This window comes from Eptatretus burgeri, chromosome 6 (genome assembly GCF_056783735.1).
Source record: "Eptatretus burgeri isolate ZD-2024b chromosome 6, Ebu_testis_v1, whole genome shotgun sequence".
Taxonomy (NCBI): Eukaryota; Metazoa; Chordata; class Myxini; order Myxiniformes; family Myxinidae; genus Eptatretus; species Eptatretus burgeri.
Window position 1 is genome coordinate 110,428,585 of NC_140966.1, and position 18,254 is coordinate 110,446,838.

The 18,254-nt window shown below is 47.0% G+C and overlaps 1 protein-coding gene across 8 annotated transcripts in view; it reads left to right on the forward strand.

The window, feature by feature from the left end:
• Window positions 1-1,042: 1,042 nt before the first annotated feature.
• The window catches only part of MRRF (mitochondrial ribosome recycling factor), a 130,803-nt gene continuing 113,591 nt past the window's right edge, over window positions 1,043-18,254 (forward strand). For 6 of the 8 annotated variants that reach the window (XM_085886749.1, XM_085886750.1, XM_085886755.1 and 3 more), the window contains exon 1: window positions 15,553-15,735. In XM_085886749.1, coding sequence (XP_085742875.1) covers window positions 15,603-15,735 — 133 coding nt within the window. In that variant the 5' untranslated portion in view covers window positions 15,553-15,602. Of the gene's footprint in view, window positions 1,204-15,552; window positions 15,736-18,254 lie in introns of those variants that run through there. The other 2 variants (XM_085886757.1, XM_085886756.1) reach the window with 2 other exon arrangements.

Consider the following 18,254-nt stretch of genomic DNA (forward strand, 5'->3'; position numbering starts at 1 on the left):
AGCGGTTGACCCGAGCTTGTCGGTGAAGGGCAAGGTCCACGCTGGACCGTCCAGTGTAGCGCGTGTGCGGCCCCCGGACTTCGAAGGGCATCACAGACCCGTTTTTGCTCCATCTCGCACGGTTTGCAGCCGCTCGTCCCTCTTAGAAATTAGTTCGCCGACCACACTGAGGTCGCGGGACCAGTTAGCGTGTCGGAGTCTCGCTCGATATAGGAATAAACCAGTCGGATTGTTCCACCACCCACAGAATCGTGAAAGCGCTCTCAGTCTGTCAGTCCTTCTCGCGTCTGGCTCAGCTGAGCTTTCCCATTCAGTGAATCTTCCTGTCCAGAAACCATAACTCAAGAAGGTTATTGATCAGGTGGTTCGCTTTTACCTTTGTGCTGTGACTGGCGGAGGGTCTGTGATGACCCGTGTCCCATGTGAAGCACTCGTACCTCGCTATTATTTAATTTTCATAAATGTAACACTGAACACATAAGGGATTATCCTGAGGCATGACGTTTCTCCTGATCATATTATAATTTTTTGATGTCCACATGGAGGACATAGAGGAAAATGTATGGTGGCTCCGCCCCCATCAGGCTGATTGACAGTCGTACAGCTCCGCCCACTCCTCGGATTCCTGCCTGTTCATGTGAATCCAGATCTGGAAACGAGAATTATTTAATTTTCCACCGATTCTTCACCATTGAAGAGATTGGGATAAAAAAAAACGATTTTACATGATATCTCAAAAAGTTGTTGACGGATTCGGATGAAACTTGGTGGACGGACAGGTTGGGTGTGATTCAGCCTGGCGGAGGCACGCGGAGGCACGTGGAGGCTCTTTGAGTGATTTTTTTCATTTTGGGTCTTTGTTTGAACAGACAATTCCTTCCTTCCTTTGGCTGTTTGCCTATTTCCAATCGGCAAGTTAATACGTTCGTTGAACCGGGACGTGAGGCTCGAATTTGAAAGAATTTGCGGTTGACATGCGTGACGTTGCGTAAAAAATTATACGTCACCTTCTGACGTCATCACGCTGCACCAAGACGCGGAAGCGCGGCCTGAGTTGAGAACGAACGAACGAACGAACGAACGAACGAACGAACGAACGAACGAACGAACGAACGAACGAACGAACGAACGAGAAAGAAAACAAGGGCGGAACGGACGCCGAGCTGCACGTGGTGCGCGGGTGAGGACAGCCGACGAGGTTCTGTATGTACAAGTTACCTCACGTTTAGTCGCTAGTTAACGTAGTTATTTAAAGCCCGTGCCTGGCGAACGGTCGATTTTCTTGGAATGCAAAAATGTAACTTGTGGATCTGAAGCACCTTATTTCTCGAAATGTCAATGAATGTGAAGGAAAGACGGACGAAGGCTCTGAAATGGGAACAACAGGTTTAATCCGGACACGAGGACAACACGGCGTCGGGACATGGGCGGGTCACGTGACTGCTTAACCACGCCCTTGTGCACCCATGTGTGCATACATTATCATAAATTACTGATACATCTCATCTCCGCCCCTTATTTATTTATTTATTTATTTATTTATTTATTTATTTATTTATTTATTTATTAATTAATTAATTAATTAATTAATTAATTAATTATTTTATTTTATTTTATTTTATTTTATTATTTTATTTTTTATTATTATTTATTTATTTATTTTTTTAAACAAATCAAGTCGCTCAGGAGGTTCACAGACACGAGCTGATCTTCGAAGAGCGAGTGGAGGGTTGTCCTTGCTTGCCACTGCTGTTGGTTTCTCAATTAGGGGTACAGGGTCAGGATGGAGTTCAGGTGCATTGATGGGTGAAAGGCTTTCATGAGGAAACACCTCGTGTTCAAACGCAGGTGGTGTTGATACAGGAGTGGGTGACACAGGCACTGGAGCCGGTTCAATGTTTGGCTCTCCATGACGTAACCTGAGTTGGTCAACATGTTTATGTGTCGTGCTTAATGCCATTCATTTTACAAAAGTTCTGAAACTCTGAACTCGTAAATGACGGTCCATTATCTGATACAATGGAGTTTGGAATACCATGTTGCGTGAACATGGTACGTAGAGCTTCCATTGTTACAGCAGAGGATGAGGATGGCACCACGAGAGCTTCAATCCATTTGGAGTGGGCATCAACTACGACAAGGAAAAGCTTCCCTTGAAATGGACCAGCATGGTCGATGTGTGGTCTGGAACACGGTGTTGATGGCCACGACCACATGACCAATGGAGACTGTGGCGGTGTCTTGGCATGGGCTTGACAAGTGTAACAATGGCGTGCACTGGACTCGATGTCACTGTCCAAACCAGGCCACCAAACATGGACGATGGCAATAAAGAGCCTTCATGGTGACTTCGCCTGGATGAGCATCGTGGAGTTCACTGATAATTTTCCCGCTGCGTTTAGGCGGAATTATCACTTGGTTACCCAAAAAAAGCAGGCAGTCTGCATCAATAGAGAGCCGATCCTTCTGGATGAGGTATGGTTTCCTCCTTCCGGTAGTGATGCTCAATTACCTGACATAACGCAGCGTTTAATTCGTGACAAATCTGGATTGCCATTGGTCACACAAGCAATCTGCTTCGCGGTTACGGGCGCCTCATCGTGAATGACGTTAGCCATGAGATGAATGACATCACCAGATTGTGGAGGTGCTGGGATGGTTACGGGAAGTGGCAAACGACTGAGCGCGTCAGCACAGTACATTTCCTGACCAAGGCGGTAATCCAATGAATAGTCATAACCGGCAAGGGTTAACGCCCAACGTTGTACACGACTTGATGATGTGGGCAGAATGGCTCTGGTTTCTCCCAGGCGACCGAACAAGAGTTTGTGATCAGTCTCAGTGGTAATATGTCTTCCAAAGACATATTGGTGCATCTTTAAGGTGCCCCAGACACACACGCTAACGCTAATCGTTCTACGTGAGCATAGCGACGTTCAGTGTCAGATCAGGTTCGTGATGCATACGCAACAGGCTGGAGATGACTGGTTCCATTTGTTTGCAGCAACGCACACCCGATGCCATATGAAGAGCTATCACAACTGAGAATAAGTTCCTTGCATGGGTTGTAATGGACAAGTAACGGCGAGGAGGACAGCATGGTTTTAGCGGCCTTGAACGCTCTTGTTTGGGCGGCTTCCCATTTCCAGACAACGCGCCTTCCCTGAGGAGAAGATGCAGAGGCTCGACGGTCGTGCTTAGTTGAGGCAGGAGATTACCAAAGTCGGTCAACATACCCAGGAATGCACGAAGTTCTAAAATGTTTTGTGGCGTTGGTGCATTCGCAATTTCTTCAACTTTGCTCGGAGAGGGCAAAATTCCTCGACCGAAGATTTGTTGACCCAGGTAGTCAACTTCACGTGCCATTAAGGAAACACTTCTCACGTCTCGGGCGTAACCCAGCTTGTGACAGCCGATTGAGGACTTTGTTTTGGTTCTCGAGGTGTTCATGTTGTGACTTCCTGGTCACCAGTATGTCATCCTGGAATACAACTGTCTTTGGTACAGTTTTAAATTATGTCTCCATCTTTCGTTGGAAGATTGGTGCAGCAGAGCATCTGCCAAATGGGCATCTGTTGTACATGTAGAGTCCTCAATGAGTGTTGATGCATTTATAAGGCTTGGAATCATCATCCAGTTCCATTTGAGTGTAGGCATTGGTCAAGTCAAGCTTAGTGAATGTCTAGCCACCCATGAGAGTGGTGAACAGATCCTCCGCTTTGGGCAAAGGGTAACCATCCAACTTTGAATAGCGGTTGATCGTCGTTTTGTAGTCTCCACAAATGCTCACTTTTCCATTTGCTTTGAGTATTGGAACGATAGGTGCTGCCCAGTCGGAGTACTCGACTGGTGAGATGATGTCCTCACCCTGCAAGCGGTCAAGCTCACATTCGCTCATTGATCGCATCATGTAAGGCACAGGTCTAGCCTTATGGAACAATGGCTGAGCATCTGCAGAAACATGAATCCTCACTTTGGGCCCTGCAAAGGTGCCAACACCATCACTGAACAGGCCAGGGTACTTGTTGAGCACGGTATCGTATCCAGCATCAGAGATTGAGAATCTGTTTACGTCGCTCCAATTAAGTCTGATTATTCGTAAACAATCTCTGCCAAGTAGGGTTGGGTCCTTCTCCACGCACTATCAGTAGTGGTAGGGCATGAGTGCTGTTTCCACATCCTACGGTTACGTTAGCTGAGCCAACTACAGGAACCACCTCCTTGGTGTACGTTCTCAAGTCATTAGATACAGGCCGGAGTGCAGGAGCCTTTCTCAGAGGGTCGATGGAGGTGAACTTGCTCTCGCTCATAATTGATCTGGAAGCGCCGGTATCAACTTCCATCGTCACCGAGATCTTGTCCATTGTTAGATCAACTATAGTTGGAGCATCGGAGCTCTTTGTTGCAATCGAGACAACCTCAGAAAGTTCCTCACTTGACTCTCGGCTGCAGGCTGTGCTCTGTGACCTATCGTCCACTGCATCGGGGTTCACCCTAATGTGATAAGCAGGAGACAAGTTCTTCGACTTGGATCGAGAACAACGACACTTCAAGTGTCCCCGCTTACCACAGTTGTCACAGGTATAAATCCTGTACTGACATTGGAAAACTTGATGATTACCACCACAACGCTAACAACTTACCCCAGCCTTCCAGGTAGATTCAGAAATGTCAGGAGGTGGACGTGAATTTGGTGGCTTGCTAAAACAGTTTTGCTTGTAGCCAAAGGTTACCTTGTTAACCAATGGGTCCTGCTGGATAACTTTTGACTTGTTAGAGATCACACGCAGGCTCTCGGCAGATTGCATACACACAGTGGCTATTTCCATGACTTTAGCCAAATTGGGGTCGGATTCAGTCAGGAGTTTCCGTAGAATTGAGTCGGCATTGATTCCTATTATAAAGAAATCACGTGACATCTCTTCGAGTTTATCTGCAGATTCACAATGTTCGGCGAGTCGGCGTGAATCAACCACGAACTCGGATGCTGACCGACCATCTTGACGATGGTGGGTATAAAATTTATATCTCGAGACGATCTTACCCGGTTTAGGGTGATGATGTCTTTTCACGAGATTGACGAGCTCTTCATACGACTTGTCAGAAGGTTTGGCTGGGGCAAGAATATCTTTGATGAGGCTGTACGTCGGGGCGCCGCATACGGTCAGAAATACAGCTCGCCGCCTTTCAGCGTCCTCATTATGTTTGCCAAGAAGTGCTTCAGACGATCGGTGTAGTCTCCACAATCATCCCCCACTGTGTATTCTTGCAATATGCTGATGCATGAAGACATCCTCGTCGCCATTGTAATGTACTCGATAGACAGGGACGAAGGCTCTGAAGTGGGAACAACAGGCTTAATTCGGACACGGGCACAACACGGCACAGCACTGCATCGGAGCATGGGTGGGTCACATGACTCTCCTTCACCACGCCCCGGTGCACCCATGTATGCATGCATTATCATAAACTACTGATACATCTCAGTTATGCACAAAAAGATGTACTTCATTCATTATTCAGTAATGCGAAAGGTGGTAAGCAGCGCCATCTATCAATTGGACCGGATACCACTGAGTATTTGAGTGAATAACACCCCACCACTCGATGCACTTGTTAACTGTGAATACCTTACAACACCTGCTTCCTTCATTTCACTACTTACTCAAATTACAAATTGTATTCCCACTGGTTTCCTCACTCTGGTGATATCCTAACATGACACTGTGACAGTCACAGGACCAACATCTTGCATACTACGACTACTACTACTACTACAACAACAACATTGTCAGGTCAGGCCATATCAGGTCTGTGACTTGCTACAGGTATCATGTAAACCTGCACTAACCTGTTTCATGGTCGGGCTGTCGGCGACTAAATTGTCTCCCCCACCAGGTTTTTCTGGTGAGGAGGGTGTATGAATATGGACACCCAGTAGGATTAAAAACAAAACCTGTCAAAGGGTGCAGGAGCTGCTTGTGAGCCAATGGCCATCCAGATCTAGTGCCCAACTGTGTGCGGACGTCGTCCTGCAGTTGGGTCACTTCTTATTAGGAGGTTGGTGGCAGGATTTGCACTCTGGCCACCGTAAAGCCCTTCACTCCGCAAAACGTAAGAAAACCTCAAAGAAAATTGAAAACCCACTCCGTGGGAGTACCTCCTGTGAATAGCATTAAGTTCCTTGATTTTGCAGGAAGTCCTGGACCAATTTCCCAGGTCACGGACCAACTTGTCTCACTGACCAATTTCCCAGATAACGGACATATGTCTCTCTTGAACATACATGTCAGGCCAGGTCAGGTATGGGAGCGTATGCCGGAGCAGCACTTCTCCATGTTCACTTTCCACTGGTACTCCAGGGGCCTCCATTGGCCACCCCCCAGGCCGATGCCTAGCCCATCCCTATCTCCAATCAACCACCGCATCTCTGATCAAGATGACTATCAACCTGCTGAAATTATGAGGAACGTGGACAGCTCCTTGGCCTCCTCCACTCACGAGACACCCTCGCTGAGAGAATCTGATAAGCAGGATCAGCATCCGGAAAACAAGGCACATGTCCATACAGCCACAGCTGATGCTCACCAACTAGATGGTTAACAAATCTCATCTGAGTCTCTCTCAGCAAACACTCGTTGAACACAAAGTCTGACCAGCGATGGTCAAGGAGTCTCTGAAGAGATCTGGTACCAAAGGAGTTAAGTCTTTGTCTCAGATCCTTGGTCAGAGTCCAAGTCACATCTGGAGAGCAAAATTGGAAGTGCCAAATGCTTAAAGACTTGAACTGTTGTCTTCCTGCACAGGTACCGCCAGTGTCACACCCCATGATCCAGTGAATCCATGACTCCCCGGGCCTGACCCAGATGTCCATTGACTTCTGGCTCACAATATGCAGACATGAATATCACTGCCAAGGTAAGTGAATCTCTCCATGACCTCCACATCTTCACCACAAACAGGTACAGCAAGATAGCAGCATCGAAGATGTCATTGAAAGCCTGGATCTTAGTTTCAACACCAACAGACCCGTAATCCCAGCGGCTCTGACTCCTCAGTCAGTGCCTCGATGACCCCCATCATGATATCCAGTATCTCCACAAAGACGACTGCATAATCTGCAAATTCAAGGGCTGAGATCTTGACATTCCCAAACGATGCACTGCAGCTTGATCTCTCCGACATCCTTCCCAGACTCCAGTCCGTACAAGCACTGAAAAGTCTGGAGGCCAGTACACACCCCTGATGACCTCCAGTAACAACTGGCAATAAGTCGGAGATGGAACCACCACACCTCATGACACTCTCAGTATGAGGGTATAGTTCAGAAATCAGATTGATCAGTTTTGGTAGCACGCGATGAAGACTGAGAATTCTCCAAACGGCATCCCATTTCACTGAATTGAATGCTTTGCATAGATCAACATTGGCTGCAAGTATTACCTGCTGAAACCCTCAACTGTGTTCGGTCTGGACCTGAAGATCAAGGATATGGTCAATCGTTGACCTCATTGGTGTAAAGTCAGACTGCTCTGGACGCTGGTGCTCAAGCAGATGGTGGCGAACCCTATCCAGAATTATGCGAGCAAAGACCTTTCCCGGCACTGAGAGCAGCGTCCCTCTCGGTGGTTGTTGCAGTCCTGGTGATCACCCTTCCGTTTCCAGAGAGGGACAACAAAGCTCCTCTTCCAGTCGGTTCGGATGATGCTTGTGATCCAAACAGAGCACAGAATTGCACGCAATGATACGAGTACGGCATTTCCACAAGCTTTGAGAAGTTCAGCATGGGTGCCACAGTTCCCAGGAGCTTTACCCTCTTTCAACTGGTTTATCGTAGCCTGTGGTTCCACAAAGGAAGGTGGTTCACACTTCACAGTTGATTGGAGGGTCAGCAATAGGGATGGTAACATCCCTGGCATCAAACTCAACAGGTGGTGGATCAAACTGGTCCAGCCACTCAAAGTAACCGGCCCAGCCACCCTTCACTTCAGACACCTCTGTCAAGAGCTCGCCACCCTCCGCTCTAACTGCAGTACACCGAGGAGCACGCTTGTAGGAACGCAATGCCTGGATTCTCTGTAAGCAGGATGAGCAGCAGTTGACCACGGGTGATGCTCTACCCCTTCACAAATTTATCTCACATTGCCCTCCTTTTCCGCCCTCAGTGAACATACAGTTTTATGCCTCAGCTCCCTGAACAGCTTATTTCTGCCATTAAGCCTGGCTCTGCGACTGGTCACTGGTATCCAGTGTCCTTTGGGAGACAAAGTTCCTCTTCGCCTGACGGTGGGTTCCAAGACAACCACCGGCAACATCAAGGATGGTAGTTTTGAAGGTACTCCATGATGCTTCAGCATCCATCGAAACACCGAGACCCCCAGATCACCAATCAACTTGTTCGCAAATTCCTCAGCTACTCTCTCATCCTTGGGCTTGCCAACATCCAGCTCGGCTGAAATGGTACCATTCTCCTGTTTTTTTTTGTATACACTGTCGAGGCTCGTATAAGAGCTAACACACACAATGTACAAGGGGAGCAGGAGACGAGAGGGGCGGGAGAGGGAAGGAAAAAACAGTGTGGAATAGAGACATGAGGAGATCGGAAGGGAGAGGGATGGGGTGGGGGACACAGGGTAAACAAGATGGACACTGCAGCGACTTTCAGGTCCTCACACGACAGGGACTTTCAGAAAGGAAAGCAGGGAATTTGAAGGAGGTGGGTTTGGCGCAGATTAGCGGGGGTAGAAAAGATCGTTGTTTTGGATGGGGGAAGATAAGAGGTGGTGGTGAACAGCTGTTTTGAAGACCTGGAGGGAAAAGTGGGATTGAAGAGTGTGGGAGTTTGTTCCAAAGGTGGGGAAAAAGAGGAATGAAAGAGTGAAGGTGAGCAGTGATTCTTGATTTTGGTAGTTTTTCCAGAAGGGGGTTGTTGGCGGACCTTGAGTGCCCTGCAGAAATATGGGGAAAGGGGGGGGGCATATCTCAGGAGACAGTGGAAGACAGAAAGACCACCTGCGATGAGAGAGTGGGAGACCCAAAGACTCAGCCTCACCACGGGAGATACCAATGATCCCAAATGCCTTGGTTTCCACAGTGTGAAGCTGAGAAAGGTGAGAGGCAGGAGCACCAGTCCAGAGGGTAGAGCAGTACTCCATCAGCCTGCGGGCGAAGCTTTGTTTGTGGTCAGGAGACATAATGTGCTTCACAAACCAGACATAATCAGCTTCACAGAAACTTTCCTCCAAGATTTTTCCAACTCCCTTCTCCCTCTCCCTGGTTACTCCATCCTCCGGTATGACAGACCTGAGCCTCGCCCTGGTGGAGGAGTTGCTCTCTTCATCAAAGATTATTCCTCACTCTCCATGTACTGCCCTCACTGCCCCACACCTCCAGGAATACCTCTGGCTACGGCTTCCACTCCACTCGTACCTCATGTTTATTTGTGTGTTGTAACGTCCACCAAACAGTGATGACTCCGTTTACACCTCGCTCGCCGAAAGCATGGATCAACTTATATCCTCTCATCCCAACTCTCTCTTCCTCATATGTGTGACTTCAGTTGCCACCATTCAAGTTGGTTGGATGTGGGTACATCCCTCACCTGCTGTAGCACTTCAGCAAAAGATTTCTGCGACTCATTGGGACTGACTCATTTGGTCAATTTCCTGACCTCGGATGTCAACCAGCGGTACTCCATCTCTTCTGGATCTGATTTTGACCAATTTCCCTGAAAATATCTGCTGTTCTTCCTCCGCTGCAATCGGTTCATCTGACCACGTGCTTGTCAAAGTAGACATCTCTCTGGCTGATGTTGGAGAACCACCTCAGAACTGTCTAGTCCGACATTTCACTCAGGCCGACTGGCAGGGTCTCCAAGCAGCCATCAAACTTCCAGACTGGTCTCCCATCGCTACTTTCTCCAACATCAACTTCTCTTGGGAATTCTTTCAAAGAAACTTCCTCTCTCTCTCTCACGCACAGATTTATCCCATCTTGTCTTCAGTTGTCCTATCTTTCCTCCCGTCCATGGGACATTGAAGCTTGTGGTGAAGCAGTTGTCCTGAATCAACTTGCCTTCGCCTCATGGAAAGCAAATCCAACTGAGGGCAATCTCCCTTCCTTCCATATAGCTCGGAACAAGTGTGTATCTACCCTCAGGAGAGCCAGAAAACAACATCTTTCTAATCTCAAGTCTGAACTTTCAAACCTCTCTCCCTCCTCCAAATCCTGTTGGCGTCTAGTTACCTCCGCCACCGACGATAAAGGAGGTTATGTTTTCACACCTCTCTGTCTGTTTGTTACTTGCAGAATCGAAGATTTTTCAAGTATATTGGTCAGTCGATTCTGTTATTTTGTCTGTCTGTCTGTGTGTTTTTCACCTATGGGTCACAATTTAAAACCGATCTTCACGAAACTTCACCACACGGTAGAGTTTGGCAAAATAAAGAAGCCTATTGTTTTTGAGGTCAAAAGCTCAACATCGGCCAAAGGTCAACAACTAAGGTAATATTGAAATCCTCAATTTTCATCCGATTGACTTGAAATTTGAAGGGGATTTATATTTCAAGCCACTGAATTCAATCACCAATTATTTTGGAGGTCCACAGAGGCCAAAATTCCAACACAAGTGTCAATTTTCATCGGATTCACTTGAAATTTGAAGAGGAGTTGCATGTTTGCTCATTTAATTCAACCAACAATTCTTTTTGAGGTCAAATTTGTTTTATGAATTTTGCAAGTATCGTGCTCTGCATGACATCATCTTCTTGTTTGTCAATTTGTTTGTTTGTTTTAGTGGCGCCGCACAGCTCAAATATTCAAAAGAATTGTGCACTACGTGATAAAAGCACCAAATTTGGCACACTTGTAGAAAGACATATTATGAAGCGATTTGGATATTTGGCCACCACAGATTTAGCCTCTGAGGGCCGTGGCAGCCATTTTACAAAATGGCGGCAAGGTGACATTAAAATGGCTACCAGAGGAATTAAAATGGCTCGGGCTTCTACATTTGTGGAACGATTTCATCGTTTATGGGGTCTATGGATGCGCCTCACCGAGTACTACAAACGTATGGGAGCAAGTTTTCGAAATTCGAAATTTTGAAGGGGGGAAAACCCTTTTTTTGGGGAATTTTTCAAATCACTGTGGCTTCTACGTTTATACTTGGGTGACAACTATCACTGTGCCTATGTATGCGACTAATGAGGCTCTACAAAATAGCAGTTAACGATTTTTTCATTTTTTTTAAGGGGGGGAGGGGGAGGAGAAAAATAGAAAAATCGCTCTGGGCCCTACTACATTTATGTTTTTTTTTTTTTAAAGAAAGTCCGTGCCGTCACGTAAAGGGTCACCCAACTGGTTGGCCCCCCACATGGCAGCAGGAAGGCCTAACTATAGCGAAGCTGCCCGGGGGGAGGGGCGCTACTCCCCCAACTATCGCTTGGACTAAACTAGCTAACCTAACCGAACCCTAACCTATAGTCCAACCTATAGCCATGCGGGTGACATAATTACATAACAAGCGTAAAATAAATGACAATGAAAAAGCGTGTAAGAATAAACATTCCAGGAAATATATCATCAACAACAACTGACTAAAATATGATCTAAAAATGACCATACATCCACCCACCCCGAAGCTTCTATTAAATTATTAAAAGTTAAATGCATGGTGTATTTACTCAAGAAATACAAAATTCCACATAATACATTTCAATGGCACATGATGTTACAGTGATATGATGAAAAACTCAAAATTAAAAGGAGAAATGTCTAGTTCTGGGTGCACTCCCCCTCCTCACACTGGCACAGAACAGTACATTCAAGTGCAGCCTTTTTGCACTTGCAACGATTCACACATAACAACCCTTCTTACATTTACATGACAGCAGTTCACGGCAAGTTTGGGCTGCTTGTGGTAATCTTGTCCAGTGGGGCTCATGTAGCCCCTCCTCACTTTTGGTCCACCCCCAGCTGGTTGCCGGCGGCAGCTCTGGTGCAGGGAGCAACACCTGGCCCCATACATGACCTCCCTGGTAGGCTGCCCTCTCAACGTGCTCTTCCAGAGCTGCCTTGGTTGGAGGAATCAACTCCACATTGTTCTTCCTTGCGAAAAGTTTCTTGCGTGCCTTGTCAATGTCTGTGCATGGACTTGTTCTGTCGTACAGGAGGATGACAAATCTCTCAATGGTGTGCATGACCTCTTCTGGTATGTCACTTGGTGCAGATGACAACTTCAACAGTGCTTCGGTCAACTCCGGCAACACATTCCAGACTGCCCACGCAGTCTTCTTCCCATGACTTGCAAAACTTGACAGTGTCACACCCTGTCAGAGAATGGAACATCGTAAGTGCTTGTGCTTTATCTGGCCCCAGTCCAGCTGCTATTTCATGGGCTGCCAGGTATCGGAACCCTTTTCCAGTTCCGAATGCAATCCACAGTTCATTTTCTGGCTGCAGATTCTGGACAACCGAGACAGCCAACACCACAACATCTGTATCAACCGTTCTGATCATGATTTTGTTGTGGCCATGGCGGGCTGCATGAGATACATGAAGCAGCGTTCGACTGCCGGCTTCCTCGTGGGCACATGGGGCCAGCGAAGACAGCGAAGACAGTGGAGGCTTGCTGCAGACTTCTTCTCCATCAGTGACGATGCGCTTGCATGCATCAGTATTATGGCTGTCATCAGCAGTTACACGCATTCGCTTTTCGGCTCTGTACTTTTGTCCTGTTATATCTCAGTCGACAGGTTTCGTGATAACCAGCACTGTTCGCAACCCTAGCTGCTTCAATTCCGTGACCTTCGTCAAGCCGGCGTAACTGAAGCGTACGTGGAAGCTCCTTTAGTTCATTGAATCTGATCAGATTTTGCGCCAGGGTACTGTAGCCGCTCCCGACATCTGTTCGCTTGGACTGTGAGGGACGAGTCAGTGTCTCTTCCAGTTCGTTGTTGGTGGATGTGACGACGTTGAGACAGGTCGCTCTGGGTCGACCAACTTGAAGCTCTTGGACATGGCTGCTATTAAGCGACGACCACCATCACCAACCTGCAATGACAAATAAATATATTAGAGTCCATGTTACGACTATACGAGCATATTGTACAAAATTTTAATTATTTCCCAAAAAAAGGTTCCCCCCCCACCACCCCTTCACAATTTCGAATTTTGAAAATCTGCTCCATACGTTTGTAGTACTCGGTGAGGCGCATCCATAGACCCCATAAACGATGAAATCATTCCACAAATGTAGAAGCCCTAGCCATTCTAATTCCTCTGGTAGCCATTTTAATGTCACCTTGCCGCCATTTTGTAAAATGGGTGCCACGGCCCTCAGAGGCTAAATCTGTGGTGGCCAAATATCCAAATCGCTTCATAATATGTCTTTCTACAAGTGTGCCAAATTTGGTGCTTTATCACTTAATGCACATTAGGTTAGCTATGCTGCCCCACTATTTGTCTGTGTACAGGATATCTCAAAAAGTTGTGAACGGATATGGATGAAATTTTGTGGACAGGTTTCGTGTGTGACAACGATGAACTGATTCAATTTTGGGGAAGATCCAGATCTGGATACGAATCAGACTGCGAGAATTTTTTTTAAGTGATTCTTCACTATTGAGAGATAGGGCCAAAAACTATGTATAGCACGATATCTCAAAAAGTTGAAGATGGATTCGGATGAAACTTGGCGGACATGTTGGGTTTGTGACAAGGAACAACTGATTCAATTTTGGTGAAGATCCGGATCCCGATCTGATAATTTTTTTCAGTGATTCTTCACTATTGAGAGATAGGGCCAAAAATTATGTATAGCACGATATCTCAAAACGTTGTTGACGGATTTGGACGAAACTTGGTGGACAGGTTGGCAGTGTGGCAAGGACGGATTGATTTGATTTTTGTGAAGATCTGAATCCGGATCTGGATTCGAGAATGATTGATTTTTTTTTAAAGTTATTCTTCACCATTGAGAGATTGGGCCAAAAATGATATAGTACTCTACAGCATGATATTTAAAAAATGTATTGGGCCCGATATGTTCTTGTGGATCAGGCATTACGTGGTGGAGGTATGCGCTCCACTGAGTGCCCTTCTAGTTAAGTCCGTTTCTGGTGTATGTTCCCCCTTCATCCCCTTCCTTACCTCAAATGACCGCACAGCTGACACGTGAAAAGGCTGAAGGCCTAAACTCGGTGTTTGCATTTAAATCTAGTGTCTAAAACCCATCGCTTTCTGTACTCACCTTACCCAGTCGCACACAACTGTCCCTGAACTCTGTGTCTTTTTCTCCTGACAAGATGGAGAGCTTGCTTTCAAACCTCGACTGATTCTGCAACCAGTTCAGACGGCATCAGACCACGTGTCCTAAAAACCTGCTCCTCTGCTCTTGCTCACCCTCTCTCTGTTTTATTCACCCTCTCATTTGCTCAAGTTCATCTTCTATATACTTGGAAATCAGCAAACATTACTGCCCTGCACAAAAAAGGTACAAAAACTGATCCGCTTAACTACAAAACTATCAGCTTGGTTCCAATCATCAGCAAGGTCATGTAATCCATCATCCCAGTTGATGTGAAATCCTTCATTTTCTCCAACAGCCTCACCTCATATCATTAGTTCGGGTTCAGACCAAGTCACTCCACCTTGGACATGCTGCTTCTACTCACCGAGCAATGGATGGAAGCACTAAATGTCAGACGTGATATCATGGCCATTGATCTAATGTCTGACATCAGCAATGATCTTTCTTAGGCAGACCACGTTTCAAAGTTGACCTTGAAAACCAGTCACTGACTGAGCATACTCCATCTTACAAAAGTCATTCCTTGCCACACTTGAACTCTTATCCACCTACAAGACATTCATCCACAGCTTGATGGAGTGCTGCTCTCCCCTTTGGGCGAGCTCGCCTGCGCACACCTTGATCAGCTTGATGCCGCGGAAACCAAGGCCATCAAGATCATTTGAATCTCTCGCGCTGAAGCTGAGATTATCTTTGGGCCTATCTCTTTCCTGGAGGTCGGTGGTCCCTTTGTCTTCCACCACCTCCTTTCTATACTTGCACCCTCTGCCTGTCTTCCACATCCACCCCCCTCCCCCCCCCCACACACACACACACACACACATACATATTCTGTAGTGCACACATTGTCCACCATGAACCCCCATCTGGTGAAATTACCTAAATCCAGGATCACTGCTCATCTCCACTAATTCGTTCCTCTTTTTTTTCCCCACCTGTGGAACCAACTTTCACATTCTCCTGTGTGTAAGTTGGTTCCACACATGCTCTTAAATGTCATTCCTCCCTCCAGGTCTTAAAGACAGCTGTTTCCCACCATCTCAGATCATCCCCAATCCAAAATCATGATCTTTTCTACCCTCATTAACCCTCCACCCCAACCCAAGTGCTCCTCCTTCCAGGTCACCCCAACCCAAGCAGGTCCACGAGCCTTGATTTTGTAGTCTGCATGCAAAAAAATTGTATTTCTGGTCATGTGAATTGAATATCAGTTTTTCACATCCCAGTTTCATATTTTGCAGAATCGATCTGTACACACAGGTGCTTTGTGTCACAACATCATTGGATTGATATGGCAGCTTTGTGGCATCGCGCCTTTCGGCTTTGCATGCTGAGTGGGCGCCAACTCGTCTTCCTCGCAGATGGTTCCTATGGCAGCACGGCAGTTACTCTTCACGTCCGTCACATGGCTAAAAAGGGAAAAGGTTCGTGGAATTGTGCACGAAGAGTGCATCAATGTCACAGATATGTCTGATCACTGTTTGTTGTGCTATTCGGATTTGGAGATCTGGTATGAAACAGCATTTATGCAGGATCATAACAAAAATAAAAACCTTTGAGATGTTGATGCACCACAATATGAAGTTGATACGACAGTAAGATGCTGTAGTTTTGGCATGGCTGTTTTTGAAAAAAAAACTTTCTGAGACCGTCTGCATTATTTGCCCCCGTTGGACTTAGTCTGAAACCGGGGCTTATGGATTTGGTCTCGATGTTCGTGTCCTTGCGTGCATTGCGTGCGTGCGTCCGCAACCATATCTCAGACATATATTGACCGATTTTATTCATACTTTGCACAAAAACATCACATGATGGTATGCATACTTACGTCATTTTGTTTCGCAACGTGATCAAAGATGGCCGATTGGCGGCCATTTTCGTTGTAAAAACAAAAAACCCGGCGTCGACGACGTCCTCAACCATTTTTCGGACGTGCATTTACCAATGTCGTTCAATCTTGGCACACGGATAACGAATGATGGCTTACATTTGCTTCTCATGTTATTTCGACATCAGATCCAAGATTGCCGACTGGGGGTCGTTTTAGTTGTAAAGAAACATGGTGTCGAACAACCATTTCTTGGACGTGCATTTACCGATCTTGTTCGAACTTGGCACACAGATAACGGATGATGGTTGACATAAGCACATCATTTGTTTTCGAGATCAGATCCAAGATGGCCGACTGGCGGCCATTATAGTTGTCAAAAAACCTGATGTTGAACACGTCCTCAATTATTTCTCGGTGGTTATGGACGGTGGTTATGTTCTCACCTGTGTCTGTTTGCCTGTCTCTTTATCTGTTTGTTTGTCTGTGAGCAGGATATCTCAGAAAATTGTGGTTGGATTCAAACAAAATTTTGTGGTCAGGTTGGGTGTATGAATTGATTAGATTTTCGTGAAGATCTGGATTCGAATATCAGGATTAAAAAAAAAGTGATTCTTCACCATTGAGAGATTAGTTCCAAAATGATATATGGCATGATATTTGAAGTTGTGGATGAGTTATGACAAAACTTGGTGGATGACTTGGGTTGGTGATGACAACAAGCTGATTAGATTTTCGTTTAGGTCTGGATCCAGGTCCAGACTATCGGTAGGATACAAAACGTAAACTGTTTAGCCTGACGCATATATATGTGCTCTACCGAGTGCCATTTTATTTTGGCGAGTTATATTGTTACGGCTGTGGAAATTCGCAATACACCATAAAGGGTCCTCAGGTGAGATATATCGATAAGTTCATGTGTAGTTAGCCCACACCTGTTGTTTAGAGGGAGTATGTGTGATTCATCTGGGCTGCGACGCTTTGAGTTAGCCATTTTTCTTTCTGTATCGTTATTTTGGACCATTAAGCCACCAACAACTCAAACACCACCTTCGCCTCTTTACCTCCACAACTCCATCCCGCAAACATCGCTTCACCGCCATTCCCAAACGACGCCCGCCAACCACCAAACCACCACAGCAAACCCCCCACCACCTTTGCCTTTCTCCTTCCACAACCATCGACCCCACCACCAGTTAACACCGAATGTCGGACTGTCCGAAGCCGTTTGGTGATTGCTGCCGAACGCAGCAAGCCGCGAGTGCAATGGATGCCTTTACGGGAGAGAAATTCGGATCAGGGGAGGTTCACGCCCCTTTTCCTCCGTCCAATGGGCGAGCGTTGGGCAGTGTGGCCCCGCCTCCAAGCGCGATGAATGTGGATTCCTTACGGGAGAGAAATTCGGATCAGGGGAGGTTCACGCCCCTTTTCCTCTGTCCAATGGGCGAGCGTCGGGCGGTGTGGCCCCGCCTCCAAGCGCGATGAATGTGGATTCCTTACGGGAGAGAAATTCAGATCAGGGGAGGTTCACGCCACTTTTCCTCTGTCCAATGGGCGAGTGTCGGGCGGTCTGGCCCCGCCTCCAAGCGCGATGAATGTGGATTCCCTACGGGAGAGAAATTCGGATCAGGGGAGGTTCACGCCCCTTTTCCTCCGTCCAATGGGCGAGCGTCAGGCGGTGTGGCCCCGCCTCCAAGCGCGATGAATGTGGATTCCTTATGGGAGAGAAATTCGGATCAAAAGAGGCTCACGCCCCTTTTTGCCACACCAATGGCTGAACAGAGGGTGGCGTGGCCCCACCTCCAATCGCGTTTTGATCCTAAAATCTGCATACAGGCTCCTCCCCCGGTCTATAAAAGACGCGAGTCTCTGTGGAACTGGTTGTTGTAGTGTGGGGGTCACTTTTCCCGTGGTTGGTGTCGTCTCATCGCTGGACTCGAGCCACCTTCGCTTTCACAAGCGACCAAGCCAGCCAGCCATTCCCCTCGCTCGACCCTGAGCATCAACAATTCCCCCCCCCCACCCATCCGCGCTGAGATAGTGCCGGTGGCCCCGTTCATTCCCCACCCTAACCGTGGTGCCGACCAAACCGTGCTTGCGCGGAGCACGCCGGAG